This window comes from Aphanomyces astaci (genome assembly GCF_000520075.1).
Source record: "Aphanomyces astaci strain APO3 unplaced genomic scaffold supercont1.6, whole genome shotgun sequence".
NCBI classification, from domain to species: domain Eukaryota; phylum Oomycota; class Saprolegniomycetes; order Saprolegniales; family Verrucalvaceae; genus Aphanomyces; species Aphanomyces astaci.
The window spans coordinates 1,539,207-1,563,667 of NW_009798269.1; the positions used below are offsets into that span (position 1 = coordinate 1,539,207).

The 24,461-nt window shown below is 53.9% G+C and overlaps 11 protein-coding genes across 14 annotated transcripts; 6 read left to right on the forward strand and 5 right to left on the reverse strand.

The window, feature by feature from the left end:
* Positions 1 to 26: 26 nt before the first annotated feature.
* Positions 27 to 3,221, reverse strand: H257_03874. 2 transcript variants are annotated; one of them, XM_009828170.1, is made up of 4 exons: positions 3,131 to 3,221; positions 2,899 to 3,074; positions 2,697 to 2,847; positions 27 to 2,622 (listed from the first exon to the last, which is right to left on the reverse strand). In XM_009828170.1, exons 2-4 carry the CDS (start codon positions 3,030 to 3,032, stop codon positions 1,159 to 1,161), a joined length of 1,749 nt encoding a protein of 582 aa, XP_009826472.1. In that variant the 5' UTR covers positions 3,033 to 3,074; positions 3,131 to 3,221; the 3' UTR covers positions 27 to 1,158. The 2 variants fall into 2 exon arrangements, with proteins under 2 accessions (XP_009826472.1, XP_009826471.1); XM_009828169.1 differs by having other exon boundaries at positions 2,899 to 3,221.
* On the forward strand, positions 64 to 1,144 carry H257_03875 (hypothetical protein). Its single transcript, XM_009828171.1, has one exon. It carries the CDS (start codon positions 179 to 181, stop codon positions 1,037 to 1,039), a length of 861 nt encoding a protein of 286 aa, XP_009826473.1. The 5' UTR covers positions 64 to 178; the 3' UTR covers positions 1,040 to 1,144.
* A 341-nt stretch (positions 3,222 to 3,562) lies between the features above and the next one.
* H257_03876 lies at positions 3,563 to 8,741 on the forward strand. Of its 2 annotated transcripts, XM_009828172.1 has the most exons (14): positions 3,563 to 3,707; positions 3,752 to 3,818; positions 3,885 to 4,043; positions 4,094 to 4,198; positions 4,256 to 4,339; positions 4,385 to 5,388; positions 5,441 to 5,579; positions 5,639 to 5,734; positions 5,813 to 5,944; positions 5,997 to 6,062; positions 6,128 to 6,400; positions 6,461 to 6,920; positions 6,985 to 7,307; positions 7,370 to 8,741. In XM_009828172.1, exons 1-14 carry the CDS (start codon positions 3,616 to 3,618, stop codon positions 8,666 to 8,668), a joined length of 4,299 nt encoding a protein of 1,432 aa, XP_009826474.1. In that variant the 5' UTR covers positions 3,563 to 3,615; the 3' UTR covers positions 8,669 to 8,741. The 2 variants fall into 2 exon arrangements, with proteins under 2 accessions (XP_009826474.1, XP_009826475.1); XM_009828173.1 differs by lacking the exons at positions 3,563 to 3,707; positions 3,752 to 3,818; positions 3,885 to 4,043; positions 4,094 to 4,198 and having other exon boundaries at positions 4,223 to 4,339.
* A 43-nt stretch (positions 8,742 to 8,784) lies between these two features.
* On the forward strand, positions 8,785 to 12,587 carry H257_03877 (hypothetical protein). The gene is made up of 6 exons (XM_009828174.1): positions 8,785 to 9,081; positions 9,142 to 9,382; positions 9,433 to 9,680; positions 9,725 to 10,360; positions 10,413 to 11,081; positions 11,187 to 12,587. Exons 1-6 carry the CDS (start codon positions 8,797 to 8,799, stop codon positions 12,237 to 12,239), a joined length of 3,132 nt encoding a protein of 1,043 aa, XP_009826476.1. The 5' UTR covers positions 8,785 to 8,796; the 3' UTR covers positions 12,240 to 12,587.
* H257_03878 (hypothetical protein) lies at positions 12,231 to 12,571 on the reverse strand. The gene has a single exon (XM_009828175.1). It carries the CDS (start codon positions 12,535 to 12,537, stop codon positions 12,265 to 12,267), a length of 273 nt encoding a protein of 90 aa, XP_009826477.1. The 5' UTR covers positions 12,538 to 12,571; the 3' UTR covers positions 12,231 to 12,264.
* Positions 12,588 to 12,644: 57 nt separating the features above from the next.
* H257_03879 (hypothetical protein) lies at positions 12,645 to 13,780 on the reverse strand. The gene has a single exon (XM_009828176.1). It carries the CDS (start codon positions 13,677 to 13,679, stop codon positions 12,708 to 12,710), a length of 972 nt encoding a protein of 323 aa, XP_009826478.1. The 5' UTR covers positions 13,680 to 13,780; the 3' UTR covers positions 12,645 to 12,707.
* Positions 13,781 to 13,993: 213 nt separating this feature from the next.
* H257_03880 (hypothetical protein) lies at positions 13,994 to 16,747 on the forward strand. Its single transcript, XM_009828177.1, has 3 exons — positions 13,994 to 14,149; positions 14,204 to 14,665; positions 14,713 to 16,747. The coding sequence occupies exons 1-3, from the start codon at positions 14,098 to 14,100 to the stop codon at positions 16,548 to 16,550; spliced, it is 2,352 nt and encodes a 783-aa protein (XP_009826479.1). The 5' UTR covers positions 13,994 to 14,097; the 3' UTR covers positions 16,551 to 16,747.
* H257_03881 (hypothetical protein) lies at positions 16,630 to 17,899 on the reverse strand (the record flags this gene model as incomplete). Its single annotated transcript, XM_009828178.1, has 5 exons — positions 16,630 to 16,696; positions 16,755 to 16,839; positions 17,493 to 17,669; positions 17,722 to 17,767; positions 17,798 to 17,899. 5 exons carry the CDS (start codon positions 17,897 to 17,899, stop codon positions 16,630 to 16,632), a joined length of 477 nt encoding a protein of 158 aa, XP_009826480.1.
* A 210-nt stretch (positions 17,900 to 18,109) lies between these two features.
* H257_03882 lies at positions 18,110 to 20,018 on the forward strand. 2 transcript variants are annotated; one of them, XM_009828179.1, is made up of 3 exons: positions 18,110 to 18,621; positions 18,681 to 18,991; positions 19,455 to 20,018. In XM_009828179.1, the coding sequence occupies exons 1-3, from the start codon at positions 18,136 to 18,138 to the stop codon at positions 19,921 to 19,923; spliced, it is 1,266 nt and encodes a 421-aa protein (XP_009826481.1). In that variant the 5' UTR covers positions 18,110 to 18,135; the 3' UTR covers positions 19,924 to 20,018. The 2 variants fall into 2 exon arrangements, with proteins under 2 accessions (XP_009826481.1, XP_009826482.1); XM_009828180.1 differs by lacking the exon at positions 19,455 to 20,018 and having other exon boundaries at positions 18,681 to 19,148.
* Positions 20,019 to 20,200: 182 nt separating this feature from the next.
* Positions 20,201 to 22,670, reverse strand: H257_03883 (hypothetical protein). Its single transcript, XM_009828181.1, has one exon. It carries the CDS (start codon positions 22,442 to 22,444, stop codon positions 20,282 to 20,284), a length of 2,163 nt encoding a protein of 720 aa, XP_009826483.1. The 5' UTR covers positions 22,445 to 22,670; the 3' UTR covers positions 20,201 to 20,281.
* Positions 22,671 to 22,782: 112 nt separating this feature from the next.
* On the forward strand, positions 22,783 to 24,378 carry H257_03884 (hypothetical protein). Its single transcript, XM_009828182.1, has one exon. It carries the CDS (start codon positions 22,946 to 22,948, stop codon positions 24,296 to 24,298), a length of 1,353 nt encoding a protein of 450 aa, XP_009826484.1. The 5' UTR covers positions 22,783 to 22,945; the 3' UTR covers positions 24,299 to 24,378.
* Positions 24,379 to 24,461: the final 83 nt, after the last annotated feature.

A 24,461-nucleotide genomic window follows, 5' to 3' on the forward strand; every position in this document is an offset into this window, starting at 1 on the left:
CCCTCTACATACAAACCCCAAGTATAAGAATAATGAACATGGCGGAAGTTAAAAAACGAACCCCCACACCGTCGCCCGCACAGCAAAAACGGACGACGTCAAATGGCATTTCCCATTTTGCCGCGTCGGGAGCGCTGTGTTGAGGAAACCAGGAGGCAGACGAAGAGCAGCAGCATAGATGGACTTGGCTATTCGAGTGAACGTGCGGTATGCAGCGCCACCCAACTCACACATCAAGGATGCGCTGCGGCTATTCAAGAGCCCGCGGTGGGTGCAAAGCATCATCCGATACATCATGCCCCAATTGAACAGTGTCTCGCCTGCGTCTGCGGCATGCGTTGATGCGCTCAAGGACAGCGTGGTGCCAGTCACCAATGGCGACGCGTGTGTCGTGTGCATGGACAGCTTTGACAACGACTGCGTGGAACTGCCAGGGTGCCGCCACAAGTTTCACCTGTCGTGCATCGACCCGTGGTTGAAGCTGCACAGCACGTGCCCCACATGTCGGCACCAATTGCCCACCGACGCATTTAGCAATTACAGCGTGTACGCGATCAACACAACCATCATCCTTCAGCAGTCTCAGGCAAACATGCCCACCGCCCAACTGCTGGAACTTCCCGCTAGCAACCAAGTTATTCGAGCTGTCGTAAACGCACGTGTTCGGCGTAACCCGCCCACAACATCCAATTCGACTCTCACGTCTTCGTCCGCGACTACGACCACCGCGGCTTACTGCAGCGGACTTTCCACGATGATGCCGCCTGTCATGAACGCGCGCATCCTCCAGCAAGGACATGTGGGCGACCTCGACTCATACGACTCGTTGGACAGCCCATTACATGATTGTTTGCCCACGCCACGCCTGTCGACTAGGCACCACCGTAGTCATCTTGCGCAGGTACCGCTCATGCAACAGACTCCGGCGCCACCGCTGACTCGGCGCCGATGTCGCGAAGTTGCCAACAGCAGCAACAACCACAAACGGGCGCGGCTGGCCACGTCGCCGCCGCCAGAGATCATTGCGTCGTCCGTCTAGCGGTCGTTCGGTTCCATCATGCTTTGCTCATTCCACTCCACTGCGCTCTCTCTTCCCACATAGTCTCGATTATTAATTTATCCAGCATACTAGGTAGCTTTCCCACTTGAGCTTGTTGTTTACTTCAGTACTCGCAATGCCAACATGTGCAAATCGTATGCATCTTCACATGCCATCGAGGGGGCGTGCTGTTGAATCCATTTGGTGCACGCCGCCAGTTGGGTCGTTGATGTCATCGCCGATGGCTGGACCAGGGCAACCACGATCGCAATGTGCAATAGCAGCAGGTACATGTCGGACGGGTGGTCGTTCTGGTCGTCCATGTCGGGGTCCAACGCTATGACGTGGCGCCACGTGAGCACAGCTAGCGATTGCCACACTGGTAGGGCTTTGACCAACAACCGACGGCTCGCAGGAGTCGGGGACGCCAACAACAAGACGTTGAGGTAAATGCCCATACACATGGTGAGCGAGCCAACACCTTCGTTGCCAGCCGCGATCATCCGGTTACACACCACCCCAGTGAATTGCATGATCCGCTGCAGCACGGCGTCGTTGGTGGCCACGGCTGCCGCCCCGGCGTTCAAGGCGGTTAGCTGGAGCAATCCTGGCAGCAAAAATGGCACCACATCCGTCGGGTCTGGAGCCGTAGACAGGTCGTCGGCCTCGTCGTCCGAGTCCCACGGCTGCTCGTCGGTGGACGGGATGGGGGGAAGGGAGGTCGGAGTGAACGTGACGAGGAATGGAACCAACTCGACCAGTTGGTCGGCCAAGAGGTCCGTTTCTTCTGCCATCCAAGCGCCCAGCACGCGGATAGTGGCAACGACAATCGGGTCGAGATCGTTCCTGGGAAAAGTCAAGTTGGAACTGGCCAGGGCATCCCGACATGTCGTGAGAAACTCGATCACGACCGTGAACACTTGGCCAAGGCTGTCTTTGAGCTGCAGCAGCGTCGTGTGCGACAGCGCAGCGGTGTTGGCGTCCACCATGAGACCGCCCAGGACGGCCTCGAGAATACCGTACGACGCTGGAAGGAGGCGGCATACGCGCTTCAACACGATGTCGTCAGCGGCGACGGGAGTTGGGGTCACCACGTGATCGATCAAAACGCTCTCGGCGTCGTCCAATAGAAGCTTCGCTTCGATGGCGGCTAGTTGGAGAGCGATGTGGACCCAAGGCTGGTCACTTTGAAATAGCCAGGCACTGCTGCCACACGAGGACAACAACAGCGCCAATAGCTGCAGCGATGAGTCGCGCCGCGTGACATCGTCGTGGACATGCGACGGCCATGCGCCAAAGAGACCGCGAGCAAGGGACTTGACGTTGGAATGGACAAGGGTACGATCGTACGAGCCCAATGTGCCGAGAAAGAAGTCCTGTAAGACGGATTTGGCACTCGAAGGTGTGGAAATGGCTGCAAAGGAGTCGCACAGGATGGCCAGCTCGTTGTCTGAGACGGTGGGAGAAGCTTGTAGTAATGAGAGCAGCACGGTGAGTGATGTGTTTTGGACGGGAGTCGACACGCTGCAGCGATGAATCTCCCGCACAACGATGTCTTTCCATGTTGAATGTGTTGTCAGAACCTACGGGGATGGTGGGACTGATGTGTCAAGGAGTTGCATGAATCGTGTATGCAGGTCCAGCCAGGTACACGTACGTCGAATGACAACAGTCCATGGATGATTTGGACGCAATCTTGCAGAACGACTGTGTTGGTGGTAGATACGGCTGTAGGAAGGACGTCGAGCACCACAGAGACAACGGCCGTCGTGGCGAATTCACGCGCCAATGATATGTCTTGACAAAAGCTATGTGAGATAGCGAGGTAAGTGTTGATTGTAGGTTGATTGACATAGTACCTTGAGATCAAATTGAGGGCCAATGCTTGAAAAGGGGAGATATCTCCATCCCCATCAGCGGCAGCATTATCCCCATCGCCACCGCCTTGCGTATGGAGCAACCTCACAAAGAACGATATGCCTGCGGTATCCATGACCGCCTTCCGAATGCGCTGCAGTGCCGACTCATCCTCGGTCTGAAGATGCTTCGTGACCATCAAGAGACCTGCGAACTTGTGTTCATCTGACTTGCCTGCAAGGATCGCGAGGCACTGCGCCAGCTTCGGATCGTCGCCGGCTTCCTCTATGATAGCAATCCCCATCGCTGTGGTTGTTGAAAATCGTTGGTTTGAAAAAAATTACAAAGAATGACAATCGAATCAATTTACAAATAAAATGTTAATATTCATTGACATGTTTTTTGATTCTTCATGTGTTTTTTATTTCTAGTTTAAAATGGATTTAGAATCAAGAGTGTATGTGAACTTGCGCCAAATTCAAATTCGACCCTCACGAACCACCGCGGTCGCGTCCATCGAGCGTGCAGTGGATGCATCATCGCCGAAACCCCCGCAGGCATGCATCTTTGCGAACGTAAATGCAAGGACATAATGATGAGCTCATGATGGAACACTGAAGGCGCCAGATGCCCCCTTTCCGAAACCGTCGCGCTGTTTCGCCTGCGGCTATTCGAAACTCCGAACGCATCGACCGTAGCGGCAGCTTTGCGGAGTGGCGATGGATATATCGCGCATCAGTAAACTGGGAAAGCTCTTCAGGAAGAAGAAGGGGTTGGACCTTCGCCCTCAATCCGTCTATGACCTTCAAAAGTAAGTCCTTTCTCGACAAAATGCAGGCCAAGAGGCGATTGTAGGTTCCGCGATACATACCTCGCGGCCGCGGCACGACATCATGTGACGCCACCTCCTTGCATCGATAAGGTACGCCAATGAAACGTACGCATGGACGATAACGGTATACTAATGTGCTCCACGATTCTGTTGCAGATGATATACAGAGCCATCTCGACACAGAAAGACATCACGACGATGGATTTTCGTGAAGAAAACATCACCGACGATCAACTGCTCGCGCTAGTGGAAACCTTGCTGGAAATGCCACTCGTGTCCACGTTGGACTTGCGCGACAATTCCATCTCAGACAGAGTACGCACACGAGTAGTCGTTTGGTGCATGCACTTTCTCACCTAGTTTAGGGAGTGCGTGGGATATTGGAACTCATGCGCCACCAGTTGGTCCTGGTAAAGGGATCTCCGGGATCCCTTCTGCCGTCGTCATCACCACCCCTTTCCCACGACAAGGTACGATTGTCTCCGGCAGTGCTAGTAGCTTTCCTGTAAATTTAACGTTTATCGCAGCTTCCCGGCCACACTCGCTTGCTCACGTGTGTGCAGCTCAAAGGCAACAACGTGTCGGACGAGTTGTCGCAGCACATTCGACAGGTACGTCTACCTTGCAGCGTCCTGTGCTTGACACCAGGCGTGTAGTACTCTGCGGTATTGCTCCGGGAAGACAAACGCCTGGAAATCCAAGCCGTCCTCGTTCAAATCGACTACAACGCATCTGGGGGGGTGGACGAAGGTGAACTTCGCGTCGCGCTCAAACTTTGCGGAGGGGGCGACGAGCCCACGAAGAAGGACCTGACGTACTTTTCCGACCAGCTCAGCGCCATGACGTGGCAAAACGATGGCGGGTTCAACGCCCGTTCGTGTCTTGAGAACCTGCTCCTGGCCAAGTATGCCAAATCGCCGCCCAAGAGAGACACTGCGGGCATGCCTCCGTGGGACTCGTTGGTTCAGATTCGACACGCCGAACTCGTGAAGCCCTTGGGTTTGTTCGTCGTGGATTCACGTGTCGGGGGTAGTCGACCCCCTGCGTCCCCGTATTCCAAACCGGCGAATCACGAGGACGAGCTGTCGTCTGCTGCATCAAGTCCAGAGTATCCACGCCGAAACTCGCCCGATTTGAAGTCGTTGTTGCATGAAGAGCCCGTCGTGGGAAAAACCAATGGGGAACCCATTGCTGCACCTATTGAGAATGCAATAGTTTTGCACGAAGAGCCGTTGGTGGACGACCGTCCGTGCATTCCGTTTGAAGACAATGACGTGGAGGTGGGAGGCGACGAAAATGCTGCGAGCGACGACGATCGCGATGGCTTCCATGTGCATATTGAAGTCGAAGAAGGCGGGACAGTAGACACACCTGTTTCAGACGACCTGAACGTCGAACAGGCTGACGACGGCGAAGCCGATCAAGACTACGCTGCTGCATCATCATTCGACGAGGGCTATCAAGATCCGTCACCAAAGAAACCAGAAACTACGGCTTTGGATGATTACGCAGATACCATTCTCTACGACGAAGACAAAGGGCTCCCAATTGCGACAGAAGTACCGTCGGGTGCAGATGCGAGCGCAGTGCCTGAGGTGGTCGAGACGACGTTGCCTGAAGTGTGCCTTGTGAACGACGTGGTGGTCCAGCAACAGAGGCGGTACATATCTCGCACCACCTCTTTCGTGCTTGGTAGTTGATTGGATTTGTAGAACTGTGGCCAAACTGCAGCACAACGACATTCGAACAGGCTTGTCGTTGTCCCGGGCGTTTGAGGCCATTGATTTTGTCAATGTGGTGGCGGTCGTGTTGTCCAACAACTTGTTGGAATCCGTCGCGTTCTTGAAAGATGTAAGAACATATTAAAATAGTGACACCGCCGACCCGATATTCTCTTAACATTGGGGTAGATGGAATGTATGCGGGCCCTACGGGTGTTGGATTTGTCCAACAACCAACTCACAAAACTGGCCGCGTCAAACATGGTGGGCATTCGCAACGTCGAGGTACTGTATGGGAATAGAAAGTCCTGCTAGCTCGATACTATATGAGTATAGGTTTAATAAGGAGGACGAAACGTATAGGTCCTGGACTTGTCGAAGAATCACTTCAAATCTATCTGCGGAATTGAACACTTGACCAAGCTACGAGCTTTGAGTTTTGAAGGCAACTTCATTCGATGTGCCAAGAACCTCGAGTGCCTCGAGCAATTAGAGGTACGTTCTGTGTACAGTATGGCACATTCCCCCGATAAGAGCAATTGATTAGATCTTGAACCTATCGTACAATGCGATCATTGTACCACAATCGCTCCGGCTCCTGTCGATGAACAAGGTAACGTTACAGTAATAAGCTGTAAAAATACTGTCACCATGGGATGCTGATACTGTCGTTTGTAGAACTTGACGCACTTGAACATTGACGAAAACCCCGTCGTGAGCCAGGGCAAACATCGAGCAAACAGCGCGCACATTCTAAACATCATCCCAACCTTGCGGTCCCTCGGATGTATCCACTTGGCTTCACTTATTATCAAGGACAAGAAGAAACAACACCCACCCGAAGGAGTTTCAACCACCTCCAGCACGTCGATGTTTGAGTTTCTGGAACTGCCTCGGCCGTGGGTCGATTCAGCGTGCGACTTGCTGGGGCTCGTGTGCGATCCACCTCATGTACGTGCATTAGGATGTTGTTTGCTTTATCATCGTTCGACATGACCTGATCGATCATAGGACGCCCCGCCGTCTCCTGTTCCAAAGGTGTCGCGTACCCATCAAAAGTCCAAGGACGAACAGCGCAGCAAAGCACTGCCCCACCACGTCGCTGCTCGGAAAACTCCACCAGTGAAACCTCCCCCCGCCGCCACTGCTGCTGCTGCTGCTGCTGCGACTTCTTCCAAACCCACTGTTTCATTTTCCAGCCAGCAAAAAGTGGCCATTGCACTCAGTACGCCACGGCAAGTCTCGGCCGCTTGCAATGGACCGCCGCCAGGCGTCCTCTGCCATCCCCCTCGACCGACCCGTCCCACATCGCAAGTGAAAATCAACGTGGCTGCCGTGCCATTGACGAAAAACTTTCTCCAGCCGACAAAAGCCTCGCTGTATAACCACGCAGAACACAAGAAGGCCCGCGACAAAGCCAAAAAGAAGAAAAAACCTGCCAACGCCCTGTACAAACGGCTCAAACGACGAGGTACCCTCGCGTTGCAGCGTGACCGGCTTGCGACTCCAACTAGACTGAAATAGATTTTTCATAGAGGACCAACTTCGACACGCCGTGGCTACGTCCCCCGTAAAACTCGTGCTGGCAGAAACCCAACTCGTGGACTTGCCCGTACTCGACCCTACGTCAAAATGGACTGCTTCACCAACCAAAACACTGTACGAATCCTCGGTCAAGCCCGGACCTCTGATCGTCACGTCCACCGATTCGTTCTTGGCCCAGATTCGCCTCAACGAATTCATCACGTTGGTCACTGAAGATCATGCGACTGCGAGCACCGCATTGGACATTCTCTTGGGGCTGTGCGAACGCAGCAGCGGAGATATGACCACATTTACAGCGTACACAGCCAACTTGGTATGGTTGGACGCATTCGCGTTTCAATTGCGTACCAAGTCAGGTCCTCATCGATTGCGTAGGAATCGTTGGATATTTTTGCGGACCTGGTGGTTTCCCCATCGATCCAAGCCGTTCTTGACACTGCCACCGTCGAATCGTCGACGCAGCCATTGCCGCTCCTGGCGCTTTTGGCCGAACTCAATCTACTCAAGCAAACACTCAAACAGCTCGTGCACCATGTTGCGACCACAGCGACCGGTCTGGGGTCGACACAACTTCGCGCGATGTGTGCGTCCATTCGGTCAGGCCAGCTCCGTCACCTGTTGCCATTGACACCTTTGACGGTGGTGCAGCCTCCCAAACTGGAAGTTGCGCCTATTGTTCCTCCACAACACCCTTTAGCTGCTGCAACAGTATCAGGGACGTCGCTCGATCTGCTGTCACCTGTGCACAATCCAGTGGTGCCGTCAACTGTGACCCAAAATGACACACTCGACCTTGAAGACGACAGCCCCTTTGATTTGAATAGTGGCAACGACGACGACTTCCTAGCGGATGCTGCAAATGTCCTCGCATCGACGGACGAATCCGCAACATCATCCCTTTATCCAGAAGCTCCAACAACACTGAATGGCGCCAGTCCTGCTGCTCAAGTGTCACAAGATGATTCGTCGCTTGAATTTGACTTGGCAGTAATAGCCGAAACTATACCGATACCAGAAGTGGACAAGCTCACGTCGCCAACTCCTCTACATGATGACCCATTTGACGCCGACGACGTTTTTTTGGAAGACTTGCCCGCTGCCTCAACAACTCAAGCAGTGCCTGACGGTACAACTGCGAACGAGACGTTGGATGGCGGCGGTCACGACGACGATGATCTTAACGCCGTCGTTCCTGTTGACTCAACCCTAGCAGCAGCACACGACGATGGGTTGGATGAAAACGAAGTCGAAGCAGCTGACGACGTTGCGGGGGGTGACGACAAAGCAGTAGACGACGACGGGGACGACATGAAAGCAGAAGCGGACGAAGAAGATGAAGGCGACGAGGAAGCATTGACGTTTGGGGATTGGGAACAAGGATTTGACGAAGGCTCGAACCATCATTACTGGTTCAACAATGTCACGGAAGTGAGTTCTTGGACACCACCGGAAGGATGGCCACACCCGTTCGACACGCAAGGCGCCGCGGACGACGAGGAAGGTGAAGAAGTCGACGACGATGTCGCAGATAACGAGGGCAATACCACTGACGACGCGGAAATGTCTCTTGAAGCGCGCATCGCGATGGCGTTGGGTGGCGGATCTGCTGCCAACGACGGCGACGACGATGACGACGAGTTTGACTTTGCCGACGATGCGTTGCCAGACTTATAACAAATTCGTACTGCATAACGTTAGTATGGAATTTCGTTGCTAATTTTTGAGTGGCCTTTTGGTGTAACGGGAATATTGTAACTGATTTGTCCCGTTACGTATTGAATCGCAAGGATAAAACATGCCACATGAAGCAAGGAAAGGCGAAAATTGAGCTCGGAAAAGTCCGTGCGGCGGTCGCATCCCCCGTTCTTCCAAAACGTCATCACAACAACCAAACTACTGTCCGATGTGTTCAGTCCAACGATGACGTGGACGCCATCCTCATGCATCAACTTCCAGCCACGTTGGACCTGCGCCCGCACGCGGCACTGGTGACGGACCATGTCCTCGTGGAACTGGCCATAGCCATCATGCAGAGAAAGCTCACGATCTCCCATCTTCGAATAGCAGGGTGCAATGCGTTTTCAGCTGTACGTCGCTTTGTTGTCGTCGATGGATCGATGGGTTCAACAACATCGACCCATTCGTAGGTGGGCATGCGTTCACTTGTCCACGCCATTGGCCCCCATCTCAAATCGCTAGACTACTCGGCATCGATCGTCAAGCGCGACGTGCTCAAAGTGCTAGTCACAAGGCTCGAAGACTTGCGCGAATTGGACTTCTCGTCCTGCGCCACCCTTTCGAGCGACATCCTTCGGGATTTCATGCCGTGTTGCAACCACACGCTTGAAAAGTGCAATCTCGCCCACTGCAACCTCGTCAATGACGAAGGTACGACACCTCCGTTTGGTTAGTATTACTACCCCTAACTGCATCCGCAGCCTTGTGCTGGCTCGCTGGTACGCTTGGCGTACAAGGTGGCCTCACACAATGCGCCAACCTCAAGTCACTCAACTTGGCGCACTCCCCCCTCGTGGGGGATCGGGGCTTGGCGGCGCTGGGGATCGGGTGTGGCGCACTGCAGTTTGTCAGCTTCGAAGGCCTTATCAATATTACTGACGCCGGGATGGTCAAGTTTGTGGCGGGGTGCATGGCGCTACGAGTGCTGCACCTCAAACGTTGTGTCCAGGTAATCAAATAACCTTCTTCTGGCCGTGATATTGTTGGTACTAGGTCACAGATCGGAGTCTTGCCGCCATTGGTGCGCACTGTCATCGCCTTCGATCAATCAACTTGTGTGGTTGTGGGCGCATCACCACGACTGGCATGACTACCCTCGTGCTAGGCGCCACACAGTTGCAGGCCATCGATGTTCAAGGATGTAATCTGCTGACCGAAGAAGTGCTTTGCGTTGTCGCGACCAATCTGCCGGCGCTGCAGCTCCTCAACGTCAACGGGTGTCAACAAATCACAGACAACGGCATTCGCACGCTGGCCGACCACCTGCCGTACGTGACCTCGGCCACTCATTTCCGAGGCTTGGAGCCTCTTGCAAACGCGACCAACTTGAAGTTCGCCACGCATCAGAAAACCATCGCCCATTCCGCCGCCATCCGATTGCAAGCATGGTACCGCGGCCACCTCGGCCGGATCCAGGCAGCGTCGTGGCGTCGCATTCAGCTCGAATTGCCTGCTGCCAAGCGACTCAAGCAATGGTACATGATGCTCAGGCTTGTCCGCGAAGTCAATCGCCGCGCATTTGCCACGTCAGTTGCCCGACGCAGCGCCACTACCATCCAAGCCCTCGTCCGCGGGTTTCTCGTGCGAGCTCGACTAGACCGAGACGCCAACAACATGTTTCGCCTCCATGTACCCCAATGCACGTACAATTCGACTCTCACTGACGACTATGTACGAGTAGGTGGGCAACGTTGCCGCGACGAAAATCCAGACCCGATATCGCGGCCACTTTGTGCGTCACGGTACGACCATGGTCAACCAAGCTCTACATCGGATGCGAGTTCGCGTGGCGGAGCAGCGGCGTGTCCGATGCGCTGTCATGGTCCAGCGCTCGTACCGCGCTCGCCTGAACCGGTGCCGACTGGTGGAAATCACCCACGTTAACTCGCTGCGACGACGGCAGTGTCACGACGCCGCATCAAAACTCCAGCGACTCTATCGCAGCCGCGCCGCCAGAGCTCAAACCGCCGTGCTTCGACGAGCCATGGAGGAGCACAAGGCGTGGAAGCGCCATCAAGTTCGAGTCGCGGTGAGACTTCAGTCCAACTGGCGGCGCCATGCCGCCCGACGCACGATCGACGCCGCCCGCGTTGCCCATGCCGAGCGAGTTGCCAAGCGACACGCAGGGGCCACCGCCGTGCAGCGCGTGGGTCGTGGCTGGCTGGGGCGAAAGAAAGCGCTCGTTCGACGAATGCAATGGATGGCTCAGACGGCAGCGGCGAAGCGGCTGCAGCGGTGGTGGCGGAGGTGTCTGGCTCCGCGGGCCAACACGGTCGCGTACCAGTCGTTGGTGGCTCAAATCAAGCTGCAGTTGCTCGCCGAAGCCGCCGATGCTGAAGCCAAAACGGAGGTACAGTTCTTTGTCTGCCAAGCCTCAAGAGCTGATGCTGATGTATATACATACTATGCGCTCAAGTACAATCCCACAAACTATGCGTTTTCATGTTCTCTGCAGGCGATGCTGCAAAAGGACCGTCGAAAGCACGACATGGACTCGGCGTCCGAGGCCGACAGCGAAGACGACTGGTACGCGTATCCTGGCACGAACGGCCAGCCGTGGTGGTTCTCCCCGTCGCGGGACCAGCGGCAAATTGTACGACCGAATTGCTATGCGATCGCCAAGTCCATGGTAGGCCTCGGGGTGCGCGTGTACTGGCCGTTCGAAGCCACGTGGTTTCAAGGGCGGATCGTCAAGTACTGCACGTCCAAACGCAAGCACAAGATCGAGTACTTGGATGGCGACAAGGAGTGGAGTGTGCTGGACGATGTGGAAGTGGGCCACTTGCAGCTGTTCAATCACGAATGTTGGCTGATGTACGACAACTACGTGGCGTCCGAACGGGCGACCAAGGCGGCGCTGTACGTGAATGTGCGGCTGCAGCGGTACGATGTGGCCACGTTTGCGTGGAAAACCGGCAAAATCCGGTGGTTTGATGACACCTCGGGACTGTTTTGTGTGGCCTACGACGATGCTGCTAGTGCTGTGAACGGGTCAGTAGGAGGCGACGAAATGGTCGACTTGCTCGGATGCGAAGACGACTTTCAGCTGCAGGATCGGCGGTCGTTCGAATGGATGGGACCTGGCGCGTACTTTTTCGGACCGGCGTATGCGGCCACGCGAGTGCAGGACTACATGGACTACACAGGTCCGTACGAAGAGCCCATGCCGAATGACGTCGTTGACGGAGGTGGCGGTTATGGCGATGATGGCAACATGTGGAACAATGAAGGTGGAGAGGCGGTGGCATATGGAGACTGGACCGAGAACGACTACGCTACGAACGACTGGAATGACGGCAATCTAGACTCTACGTGGGATAGTGGTCTCATCGCCGACGATGGTGGCTTTACTGCTGCGGACGCGCTCGACGTGCAAGACGAATACGACGGAGGTGATGACGCCGATGAAGACGAGGATGACGAAGAGGGTAGTGATGATGACGACGATGGTGGTGATGATGGTGGCGGTGAAGATGACGAAGGACGAGACAGTGACGACGACGATTAGAACGTGTTTTGGGTTCGTATTAAGTTTAAAAGTCACAACACCGACCTTTCTTTTCCCAGTCGCCAAACCGCGTGGGTTCCTTGTACTTGCCACCGCGCTGGGGGCCGCCCCATTCGACACCCGCGGGGCCGATCACGACCATGTCCTCCATATCTTCTTCGTCGTCGTCCTCGTCCAGAACGGTTTCAACGATGATGGATCGAGCGTGTGGTTTGTCGTGCGGCGGCACGAATGGCGTAGCGCTGAAGTTCATGGCGCCGCGGCGGCCACGCGACGAGCGCACCAGTCGGGCGAGCATGGTAATGAGATGAAAAACCACTGATGTGGTCAAGTTGCACAATACGGCGATTGATTGGACATAATCATGGCCAATCACGATGGAGAAGGGCCTTCGCGAAGATCAGATTGTTTCAAACATGTTTATTACCAGTATTATTATTCATACTACTAGTAGTACTACTAGTACTACTAATACACCAATTGCAAAAATACCAAGATGGGCAGGACGAGCATGACGAGGGAGCCAGTCATGGATAAGGCCTCCGCCGACGTCGCTGTTGACGGCACAGTTAAGAGGCCAGCACGAGCGGCGAGTGCGGCGACGTCTTTCGTGTACGAGTAGGTGTTTTGGAACTCGTCTTGGATGACAATGCCAAAGGTTGCAGCACCGCCCACGAGTGATGGAGTTGTGACGTTCAAGTCCTCGGACAATCGCATTGCCGTGAACGTCCACGTCGATGGCAGAGTCTTGAATCGTGACTCAAGCGACTGCAACGAGCTGGTTTCGCTGGACGTGGCCTTGTTTGATTGCATGATAAAGCTGTCGCCAGACGTGGTGTTGGTGAGGAAGTACCCCATGGTGCCTGCTCGCCAAATCCAATCGGCATTCCGCGTGACCGTCGACATCGAATAGCTCGGCGGGGCCAAAGACGGCATGGGAATGATGACGCGGCCGACCAAGGACATGTTAAGGCCGCCGACGAACTTGACGACGCTCTCCTTGACAATGGGCGAGGTCAATGGTCCGAACTCGTCCATTTTCCAGTATCGAGGTCCATTGAGGACGACCGCGACGGTCTTGGGGTCGCTCTTGGCGTTCTCTGGTGTAATGGCATTCCACAGCGCCACAGGGCAATCGTTGTGCCCGAAAGTGTTGTACACATCGGCGACAAAGGAGCCGTTGATTGAAGTAACAAAGAGGATTTCGCAGTACCGCTTGTTCTGGACTGCAGTCGTGGCGTCGGCACCAAGACGGGGACACAATGCTGCAAGCAGGGCTACTGTTGCTGCGAAACGAGAGCTTGGGGACATGGCAAGAGGGGATATGGAGGGAGCCAAATCCACCCCTTGGTACCCCAGTGGTCTATTTTCGCCAAGATCTATGGAGCCACAACCTTCCATAGCGTACCATTCCTGGAACAATTGCACCTTCCACAGCATACCAACATGTCCAACGCCATACCTCGAACATTAGCGGTAGAATGAATGGAGACTTAACGTTATTGTGGATTGATTTCGGCTCGTGGTTGGGCCATGGTAAGCCCTGCATGCAAAGCTACTGGGATTGGAGAACGATACCCTTTGATAATGCTTGATAGCATCATCCATGAGAGACCTGAGCGATCAACTATCAGGTGTGCATATAGCGGTGGTGCGCTTCTGTGGAACAGACTCCCGCTCTCAGTAGTTATCGGCATCACAGCGAGGATCCAAGGGGGAAAATACCGGAAGTACCTCTTTCTCCGGAAAGTATCTTGGGAATTGTATGAGGCCCCGCCGTCCGGATAACATTCAACGGAGATTCAAGCAGTCCAAGGTGGCGTTGGAACGACAAGAGAGATTTTAAGAGTCGCGAAGGATGTCGGTGTGCATGCCGCCCAAGTCCATGACCATCAGCACCACGTCCACAGGTACAACTTCATGCACGCATGTTGGCGTACCTCTAATCTCGAATGTGCATGAAGAGTCATCGACGCCCATCTCCACCCCGACACTGCTTCCTGGAACTGGGATGTCGATACCGAGTCCATACATGCTCAGTGGTCGCAAGAAGTCGAGTAGCTTTTCAGATCTTGGAGACTACGATGAGTGCTCTGACATCGGGACGCCTGAGAAACCAGGCATGTTCAAACCCCCGCCTATCCACGAAGAAATGATGGACACTGCGTTTCGTTTGAACGACCCGACACAAGACCGCGCAAGTCTCATCGACAGCGGCATCACGTTCCTCGCAGGTGAAGTGCTCAAGCTGCGCGTGGACAATGTCGCGTACATCGTCTTTTACAAACCAGATGCGTCAACTGGAGTCATACCAAACACTGGCGGCGACTCGTCTCCATCGTTCAACCCCATGGTGTCGACCGATGTATCCCCCCCTTCCCCTGTCGACTTAGCATCGTCCATCATGACCTATGATAGTTCCTCAGGTGGGTACGTTCGTCCCTTCATTGGTATGCTGACCATCCCGGCGTAGGTATGACAGCACCCCCAAAGTCGTTTGGAGCGATGGGTGCCGCCGGACACAAGGTCCTCACGACCGACTGTTTCCAGCGATACTCATCGACTCGGGGTGGAACGTTGGGTCGGGGTCTCTTTCGTGCGTCGACGCATGTGGGCAGTGCGTTGGTGAAAGGCACGTCGACACTTATCAGCCAAACGTACGAGGGTGGGGCGCGCGGGGGGGTGTTTGGCTTTGCCAAAGGTTTGGGTTTAGGCGTATGGGGTTTTGGAAGCCACACGGTCAAAGGAGCGTTTCGCAGCGTCGGACACATGACAAACGTTGTGGGGGAAATGGTCCTGGGCATGGATCCGCACTTCAGCCTCGATGGGATGCTCATCTTGACTAACTACCGCCTGGTTTGGACATCCACGGCGGGGGACATGCTCAACATACCTCTGGCCTCCGTCGTCAACATGGAGACCGCCGTCACGGCGTCGCACGTGCTGCTGTTGGAGTGCAAGAACCTCCTGCGCCCCAAGTTTGCCTTTGCTGACGACAGCGTCGCCGCCAGTGTGATCGATGCCTCGTTAGCCCTGTACACGTCTGGGTCGTACTCGTTTTCCAACGTGCATTTCGAAGCCATTCGGTCGGGCGCATGTTTGGAAGACGTGGATGGACAGGAGGCGTCCAGTGTCGACCTGTACGACCCCATTGTCGATTACACGCGGTTGGGGTTGGTCGACGACACTGACGAGTCCCTGTGGCAGCTCGTGGACAATTTCGAGTACCGTCTGTTCCCCACGTATCCCCACACGTTTGTCGTGCCGAGTGGGTTGACCCACGACGACTTGGTGGAATTGAGTGCATATCGCAGCGCCGCGCGCGTCCCCGCTGTCGTGTGGCGGCATCCCCACACCAAAGCAACGTTGTGTCGTTGTGCGCAGCCGCGTGCCGGGCTCTCTGGTTTTGCATCGGAAGCCGACAAGAAAATCGTGCGGCTTCTGACAACGGGGTCGACGTTTTATTTCTTTGATGCGCGGAGTCAAATGGCGGCGGCGGGCAACGTAGCTCATGGCAAGGGCACAGAAGACGTGCGGAATTACCCCAACACGGAGCTGCGTCATTGCGACATTGTCAACATCCATGGCGTCCGGTCGTCGTATGTGGCGTTGGCTCAGGTGTGCCAACCAAATGCCCACGGCACCCCCGTAAACCCAGATGCGTTGTCGCGAACGTTGTGGCTGCAGCATTTGTCGAGCATCATGTTCACGGCGAGCTCTGTATCGCAGTTGCTTTGTGGCGGGGAATCCGTGATGGTGCACTGCAGCGACGGATGGGATCGGACGTCGCAGGTGGCGGGCCTGTTGGAGGTGATGCTGGATCCGTACTACCGCACCCTTCGCGGCTTTTTGGAGCTCATGGACAAGGAATGGTGCTCATTTGGACACATGTTTCGGTGGCGGGGAGGGGCTGGGGACTCGCCGAACGCCCAAGAACTGGAAGAGCAGTCGCCCGTGTTTGTGCAGTGGCTCGACGCGATGTGGCAATTATGGCGCCAGGTGCCGTGGGCGTTTGAGTTTTCCGATGAGCTTCTCACGACGGTGTACTCACATGTGTACTCGGGACTGTTTGGCACGTTCCAGTACAACTCGGAGCGGGAAAAGCGAGCCAAGGAAGTCCACGCACCGACGCGATCGTTGTGGCGGTATTTGCTCAGTCGACAGCACGAATTTGTCAACGTTCAGTACAACGCACGCCAAAGTCTGGCGTTGCGAGGCAGGCCGTTGCCGGTGCTGGCCCTGGAATCGGACCTGATGCTTTGGGACGCACATATCGCGTGTGCCGACCCCATTTGCCGAAAATATACATGAACGGCAGACACTCACGGAGGAGCTAGGTAGGTAGGTAGGTAGGTAGGTAGTAGTAGGAGTAGGTAGACGTAGTTTAGGATTAGGAAAGTAGGGAGTGCACCAGGTCGCAGAATTCGTCGTCGAAAATGCTATCCGCCAAAAGGCGACTAAAAATCCAAACACAATAAATCAACAATTGGCAAACGGTGGGATTTGTCGTCGTACTTGAAATCTGAGATCGCATACGGCTTGACCTGTGGTATGTTGTTCACGGGATACGATTGGGGTGGGGGCGACGGAGACGTTCGCACTGTAACGTTATTCAAAGTGAACATGGAGCGGGACTGTTCAACGTTAGGGCATGAGGCCACGGACGGTGCTGTCGTGCGAGAGACAACTTGTAATAATTGAGTCGCTTGCGGTGGACGTTGCCAAGTTTTGCGCGTCACTTCAGTCATTGCCGTAGGTTGCTTGTTGACAGTTGAAGTGGAATAGACATGCTGTCCAACACCTTGTTTGGATATAGGAAGTGTTTTGTGGGGATTCCCTGTCGCTGTGTGGGAACCAGTGAAGACATTCCGGTTCGTTAGTCGAGTTGGGAATGACCCGCTTGGGTTTGTGGTCGTAGTAGTATTCTCGCGTTTTTGGTGTGGGTGGAAGATTGACATGTTGTTTGCAACAGGGTCTTGCTACAGTAGCTTAAGAGGTTACTTTAGTGTTGATGATATAGTGTTACCTCAATTCGATGCACTTTCTGGTTCGGAATGGAATTGGATTGACCGACAACAGATTGGGGCGTGCTGAGTAGATGGAAACTTGGGAATGTAGAATCGCTGGACGAATTCATAACCCCATCAGGCTCAAATGTGTCGTAGAAAAACTCTTCACATGCTTCCAACTCTTGTTGGATGAGAAAATCTATGTACGCTACATGTGAGTTATTGGATTCGATTGTCGATTCACCTCGATTGGTCGGTTGATCTGGAATCGCATGGGGCTGCTGGATGCGTCGTGTTGCTTCAGCTTGTTTCTTTTGCAACTTGTCCAAGGCAAGGAGCCGCTTCTGCTCAATTTGACGCTGCACCAGCAAGTCTCTGTCGCAAGGACTTTTCAACTGCGTCCGACTGCTTTTTTTAGCATCTAGGCGCACGCACCCCACATCAGCCCACACAAATTTGTATCGAGAAAGTACATGCTGTTGCTTTCTGCAGCATCTTCTTGCCGTAAGTTCGCTCAATCTACTCATTCTTGGTCAAGTCCACATGCACTTGATGGAATTCTTCACGCATTTTGATCGCGCTTGCCATCGTCCACTCTCCTCGCAGCGCGAGTTCCCGCACATGCTTCTTCTTCGCCTCGACATCTCCCATCGTTCCGTCGTGGCGCGCAAATTCAAAATGAAAGGGTCGATCTTTATATCCGGTAGTCCTTTTATCCGGATAAGTTGTGATTTTTACAAAAAAGATCGAAGTTTGAAGATAAATAATTTCCTTGCCTACGAATTTGAATAAAAATGAATTGTTGGCGTGTACATAAATACGCACAAATGAATTGATTGGATCAAGCATTTTTTGACAATCAAGCCGCCGTCCAAAGCAGCATCAACATGCCTGGAACTGGTGCACCGTTGTCCCCAAAGCAAGGCGATTCCAAGCGATTAAAGACGTCTGAAGAAGGCGAATCCGTCGACTACCACGTGATCCTCTTCTACAAGTACGTGGAAGTGCCCGACCCGACGGCCGAAAAGACTGCCCAGCACGACAAGTGCGTCGAGTTGGGGCTGCTCGGTCGATCGTTGGTGAGCGAAGAAGGTATCAACGCGACGTTCGCCGGGTCGTTGGACAAGATCAACGAATACGTCGCGTACATGTGTTCGCATCCGGTGTTCTCGATGACCGCGGACGATTTCAAACGCAGCATGGTGGTTGCCACGGCACCGTTCAGCGAGCTCGTGATCAAGTACGTCAAGGAGATTGTCAGCACGGGTGGTGCAGTTGCACCTCCTCCCGTCACCATGACCGATGCCGAGCGAGGATACTTGACTCCACAGCAGTTCCACGAAGCGATGGCGGACAAGGACAAGTCCAACACGGTACTATCCGGAATGACGAATCGTGTGCTGCTTCAACGCTTGAACGTAAAACTACGTAGGTGGTGCTGGACGTACGAGCCCACAAGGAGTTTCTTGTCGGCCACTTCAAGGATGCCATCGACCCACAAGTCAAAAACTTTTCCGAGTACTACACGTTCTTGGACCAGCAGCACATTCCGTCCTTCAAACAAGACAAGCCCAAGGTGCTCATGTACTGCACGGGCGGCATCCGTTGCGAAAAGGCATCGCAATTCCTGCGCAGTCGCGGGGTCACAGACGTGTATCACCTCAAGGGCGGTATCCACAAGTACTTGGAGCAATTCCCCGACGGCGGATATTTCAAGGGCAAAAACTTCATTTTTGACAAACGGTGCGAGCGCTACTCATTCAATATTGTCCTTTTACTCAAAATTTGGACCTTTCTGCTGAATCGCCAAATCCATTTTGTACTGAACTTTGGTGATGGTATTCACACTAATTTCAGGCACACACTAATTCGATGTTGGTGATGGTTTCCTGCAATCTGATTGGCTGAATTCTTCTGCCGATTTTTGGTTCTGTCGATTCATTCAGTCTCCATGTTAATATAAACAAAATAAAACAACAATACTGTAGTGTGCTTTCGAGTGTGAAATTTCGTGTTGTGGTTTCTCGTTGGAATTTAAATCGATTTGATTGGCTACCTCAGATGAGCTTAAAATGACTAGCCAATCAAAGCCTTCTCAATGAAATTCAACCAATCAGATCGATTGTGGATCGGTTTGGTCGGTGCGACCCCCTCCCCAAATTTGTATCAAATCGACAATACCTGACCTCGTCACTGTTTCTTGTAGAGTGCTCATGGGCCCCGACCAAAGCGACGTCGTGGGCTCGTGCATCGAATGCTCGTCCCCGTACGACACTTTCAACGGCGGCAAAGTGTGCTCAGTCTGCCGCGACTTGGTTCTTGTATGCGATTCGTGCTACGCAAGTCGCCACGGCGAAGTCCACTGCGGGGACCACCAGTACCTGAAACACGCGTACTTTACGTTCATCCAGTATTTTTCCGCGGACGAATTAAAGCGGCAAGTGGCTGAACTGGACCAAGTGTATGCATCCTTGCTGCAAGAACCAGACGTGGCCAAGCGCAGCAAGAACAAGCGACGCACAGTGCGCAAGCAATTGGAAAAGGTCAAGGCGCGGCTTGCAGTCGTGGAGGCCGACCCGTCGGTCGTGGAAACCCGCAGTGGGTTCCACTGTCGTACCTGTGGCAGCACGGCGTGTACCGGCAACTGCTGGGGGTTTTGGACCGACGCTCAGTAGGCAGAGGATTAGGAAACAAACCAACCTGGTATATTGTGAATTCGCTAGAAACATGCAAAATTCGCCTGGTTTGTCAATATTGCATCACGTCGGAGTTCTGATTGGTTGAATATACTTGTCCTTTGTGCAAGAGCCAATCAAATTCACTAAATATGGATTAGCCAATAGCGTCGATCGACGCTATTGGCTAATCCATATTTAGTGAATTTGATGTGTCGACGGATCTGGAAATTCACAGTATCGAATATACTACAATACTGTATAGGAGTACGTACTACTACAGTATTAATACTTCTTGTACGTAATAGTACACGATGGATGATGGATGGTTGAAGACTACTTCGATTGGTATTGAAGGTTAAGGAGGGGGTCCAAATAGCAAGTAATGCATCGCGTTCACTTCATACTCGATGGTTGTCGTAGTAGACGTCGACCCCCCAAACGGGAGCGGCGGTTGATGTGAGTAGAAAGATCGAGTACTAGTCATCAGCCCAGGTTTGTCTGGCGACGGACTCATTGGAGGGGACGTCACGCGGAGGTCTTTTGGCATGGAAGTGTCAAACGTGTATGCTCGTGAAGCCATTGGGGAAGGGATATCGGATGAAAATGCCATGGTGGGGCGTGGTTTGTATGGAGGCGACGACAGTGGACTGCTAAACACTGGGCTTGTGGGTGGACTGAACCAAGGGGCGTTTGCTGTTGTTATGGGGGCCGGGGACATCGAAGGTACGGAGGCAGGGGAAGGAATAGCGTGGTTCGCGGGCGACGCAGTAGAGTTCACTGGCAAAGTGCCGGAGGGGGGTGTACTGATAGCGGAGACAGAGTCGAGTCGTGTGATAGGAGTGCGACTAGTCAGAGGCGTATCCTCAAGTGGCTCTGCGAGAGACTGTTGCATTGTCGAAAGGGGGGCTGGTTGGGGGCTCATCATTTGGCCTGCCCTAGCGGACGTTGTATCCGGCGGTTGCCGCTCCATCATCGTCGGCGGCGGCAATACAACGTCCACAGGTGCAGTGTTGCCTGGAGGGGTCATTCGCTGGGACGGTAATCTCCCAGGCATAGACAGGTGTCGGGAACTGGCTGTGGCCGTTGGCTGTCTTGTCAGTGGTGACACGACGGTGCCTTGTGCATTGGGAGTCGTGGTGGTGTGTGGAGCAGATGATTGTGGTGATGGCTGAACCAATGGCTGTGCTGCTTCCTCTCGTGTAAGAGATGAGCTGTCTGAGGTTTGGGGCGGGGCTGATGGGACCATTGCGGGAGGTACCGAGCTTTGTTTGACCATACTTTCGTTATCGACGGAGGCGAGCTTGTCACTGACGATAGCGACCTCGGATGGTTGACTCATTACCATAGTGTCATTCGCTGCCTCACCTGGGTGTGCTGAGGGGTCTGTCGTCTCATGAGCTGGCAGTGCGACGTCTTCTGGTGGGGTGACGTCCACTGGCACGGAGCTTTCATCTCCCCCTTGCTGGTTGAACTCTAGTTCTTCGTCGTTCGTTGCGTGGACAACTTCGCCCTCTGGGTGGTTCAAACTACTTATCTTGGCGGGAGGAACTTTGGGTGGCGTGGCTACCTCTGTGGTTATTACGGGCGGCAGCTCGGCTTCGTCTCCATAGTTGTCGTTGGTCCATGAAGGTGGCAGCGGTGCCACCGACGACGACAGTTGGTGTGGCACACGTCGATTCACTGTACTATCCGTTGGTTCAACTTGTGCTGGCCTTCGCAGCGTGGGGGCCGGTTGTAGCTGTACCGTAGAGTCTTCTTTACCATATGGCATGCTCCTTGGTGGATTAGGTCGCTGAGAGAGTCGCCGACGTGATGGGGATTCCAATGTATCATTGTCATCATCATTGCCGTTGATGGTTCTGGACGTGGCATCTTCGGTTTTGACCTGAGGTGTACCCAGCATGTACTGCAGCAAATGCAGCGGCATGGTGTGTTTTAGCTCCATCTGCAGCTTGCACTCGGTGTCGATTTGCCCTTTGGCTAGTACATTCGAGTGCTTGGACTCGATGCTTTTTGAGAGTACGTCTTCAAATGGTAACTTGACCAAAGAAGCAATAGCCGGCACAGTTGGTGGCAAATGCAAGTCGTCCGAGTCCGTCGCGGCGTCGGTCTTGGTGAAGCCGATGGTCGAGGGTTCGGTCGGAATCTCAAGGGGACGAGGACGCAGGGGCTTTGAAACCGGCTCCGTCGACGGAAGCTCCTCATGTTCTTCTGGTTTTGGCGACAACGGAGCCGTCATGACCGCGCTTTCCTTTGGCCCGTCGTGGCGGTACTTTAGACGAAGGTAAATCTTTTGCATGTCGTTTGCCAGTCGCTTGATGGCAGCCACATCGTCCGCGACTGCTTTGGCTTTGGCGAGGTCGTCGTCGGTTTGATCCTTGGCTTGGTTGTCATTGTCGTCGTCGCCATCGCTGGTACCGCTACTACTTTCGTCACTACTTTCGTCCTCCCCAGACGACGAGGACAATTCGTCGTCGTCGTCGCTGCTTTCGTACTCGTCATCGCCCACGGCACTCATGTGGTGTTGTTTTTCGAATGATTGCCTTCACAACATCAAATATTTGCAGACCCTTGGCGACAGTTACATAAAATGCCTCGATTCGAGTAGCGTTGGATCCATGCATTGTCCATGTCTCTCGTGACCGTCCCGTCCTTGCCCCCGTCAATGTCGCGCCTTGCATAGCATTGTCACCGCTTTTCGCATCGACGGCTTGCGCGAGACCTCCTGGAACTCTCAAGCGACGAATATATTTCGGATGGTTCATATTATTGCGTTTACATCATACATATAACGATTTTAATCTGGTAATATAACTGTATTGATGTATGTTTATTATAGTTCGTGATATTAATTGAGCAACTTCGAAGAAAAATATATTTTGTCCCATACCTGTAGTTTACGAATTCTGTAACGACTTTTTCGAAAGACCCAAGGCGTCGAACAACTAACTGAGATCTTCTCCACCAACAACCAAACCATCCTACCACTGCTCAAGAAGCCAACGATAGCAAACACGCGATGATCTACGTAGGTGATGCTGGCCGAGTGGGGGACGGAGTGAACGGCCACCATGTGTATCCAGTGCGCTGCAGCCTCTTCGGTCCGTCCATCACAGAAGTCGACCGACGGTATTCGGACTTTGCATGGCTCCACGCGCAGCTCGCCAAAACATGCCCGGGGTGCATCTTACCACCGATTCCAGGAAAAGTGGTGGGCATTTTGCATTCCCGTGAGTTCTTGGAGGCGCGGCGCATCGGGCTGCAAAAGTTCCTGACCAACGTTGCGGCCCACGAAGTGCTCATGCACGCGCCAAGCTTCCGGCAGTTCCTACAAGCGTCGACAGTAGACTTGTCAGCGTTGAAAGCCAAGGCTAAGGTGGTCAACGACCCCAAGCAGGCGCTTACAAATTGGTTTGGCAAAGCCGTCCAAAAGTTCTCCGAGCACGACAAGGTCCAGTCGCTGGCTGCCCGCGCGACCGGCCGCGACGTCGTGGCCAAGCCAAAATCCGACCAAGACCTGGCGTTTGACCAGATTGCAGGCTACGTGACCATGCTGGATGGCCATGCCAAGCTGCTGCAACAGAAAGTCCTTGCCGCGTACCGCGCCAACCGAGCGACGTCCGCGGCGTATTGCGACGTAATCGAAGCCACGTCCGAGCTAGCCGAACTCGAGTCGTCCTTGCCCGAAATGAAGTCGGTGGGGTTCCAATCTGTCATGGAGATTGTGGACATTCGTGCCAAGCATCTCGACTCGGATTGGGCCATGCTGACGGACGCGGTCGACGACTTTTCGCGATGGATCACGAGTGTGCAGGCAGCGCTGGCAACGCGCGAGGACCGTCGATTCGCCTATCAGGCGCAGTTGGCCGCCGCCGCAAAGTTGAGCGGCGCCTCCCCCGAGGCCGCCTCCGAGTCCCCCGACAAGCAACGGTCCAGTTTCTCGTCCTTCTTGGGCCAATCGTCGGCGTCGCATGTGAACGCAGCAGTTCAAGTCGCCAAAGCCGACTTTGAAGCCGTCCACGAGCGCGTGATGAGCGAAGTGCTGAAATTTCGCGAAGAAAAGGCCAGCGTGCTAAAGGTAATGTTCCTCCAGTTTGCCAGCTTGCAACTGGACAACGCGACCGAGTTCTCGGAAACGCTCCATCGTGTCGTGCCAAAGCTCAAGGACACGTCCACGGCGCCCGTGGCCGCGGGCCATGTTTCTAGCGTGTACTTGTCCACCGCCAACGACCAGCGGTCGTCGCAATACCAGGACTTTGAAGAAGTGATTCAATCCAACCAAACACCAGCAACGAAAACACGCAAGAACAGCAGCCACAGTCTAGACGACAACGTATTACCAGTCACACCATATGCGGATGTGTCGTTGTAACGAGGGAGTGCACGGCTATGTTTCATAGGTTGGATGTTACGTAAGTATATTAAATGCAAATTACAAATGTAAATAGGCTCTGTTGATGCGTTCACTTTGCCCTTCACGAGTATACGTTTAGATAGTCGGATGATGAGTAATGTAATCGTGTGACGGTTCCATC

Coding starts and splice junctions, on each gene's coding strand:
- H257_03875 (XM_009828171.1), top strand. CDS start 179: ATGGACTTGGCTATTCGAGTGAACGTGCGGTATGCAGCGCCACCCAAC.
- H257_03874 (XM_009828169.1), bottom strand. CDS start 3,200: ATGGGGATTGCTATCATAGAGGAAGCCGGCGACGATCCGAAGCTGGCG. Junction 2,848..2,898: donor GCCCTCAATTTGATCTCAAG/GTACTATGTCAA, acceptor TATCTCACATAG/CTTTTGTCAAGACATATCAT. Junction 2,623..2,696: donor ATGGACTGTTGTCATTCGAC/GTACGTGTACCT, acceptor CCATCCCCGTAG/GTTCTGACAACACATTCAAC.
- H257_03876 (XM_009828172.1), top strand. CDS start 3,616: ATGGATATATCGCGCATCAGTAAACTGGGAAAGCTCTTCAGGAAGAAG. Junction 4,044..4,093: donor ACAATTCCATCTCAGACAGA/GTACGCACACGA, acceptor CACCTAGTTTAG/GGAGTGCGTGGGATATTGGA. Junction 6,401..6,460: donor TCGTGTGCGATCCACCTCAT/GTACGTGCATTA, acceptor GATCGATCATAG/GACGCCCCGCCGTCTCCTGT.
- H257_03877 (XM_009828174.1), top strand. CDS start 8,797: ATGAAGCAAGGAAAGGCGAAAATTGAGCTCGGAAAAGTCCGTGCGGCG. Junction 10,361..10,412: donor ACAACATGTTTCGCCTCCAT/GTACCCCAATGC, acceptor ATGTACGAGTAG/GTGGGCAACGTTGCCGCGAC. Junction 11,082..11,186: donor ATGCTGAAGCCAAAACGGAG/GTACAGTTCTTT, acceptor TGTTCTCTGCAG/GCGATGCTGCAAAAGGACCG.
- H257_03878 (XM_009828175.1), bottom strand. CDS start 12,537: ATGCTCGCCCGACTGGTGCGCTCGTCGCGTGGCCGCCGCGGCGCCATG.
- H257_03879 (XM_009828176.1), bottom strand. CDS start 13,679: ATGCTGTGGAAGGTGCAATTGTTCCAGGAATGGTACGCTATGGAAGGT.
- H257_03880 (XM_009828177.1), top strand. CDS start 14,098: ATGTCGGTGTGCATGCCGCCCAAGTCCATGACCATCAGCACCACGTCC. Junction 14,150..14,203: donor CATCAGCACCACGTCCACAG/GTACAACTTCAT, acceptor ATGTGCATGAAG/AGTCATCGACGCCCATCTCC. Junction 14,666..14,712: donor GACCTATGATAGTTCCTCAG/GTGGGTACGTTC, acceptor ATCCCGGCGTAG/GTATGACAGCACCCCCAAAG.
- H257_03882 (XM_009828179.1), top strand. CDS start 18,136: ATGCCTGGAACTGGTGCACCGTTGTCCCCAAAGCAAGGCGATTCCAAG. Junction 18,622..18,680: donor ACAAGGACAAGTCCAACACG/GTACTATCCGGA, acceptor AAAACTACGTAG/GTGGTGCTGGACGTACGAGC. Junction 18,992..19,454: donor AACTTCATTTTTGACAAACG/GTGCGAGCGCTA, acceptor TGTTTCTTGTAG/AGTGCTCATGGGCCCCGACC.
- H257_03883 (XM_009828181.1), bottom strand. CDS start 22,444: ATGAGTGCCGTGGGCGATGACGAGTACGAAAGCAGCGACGACGACGAC.
- H257_03884 (XM_009828182.1), top strand. CDS start 22,946: ATGATCTACGTAGGTGATGCTGGCCGAGTGGGGGACGGAGTGAACGGC.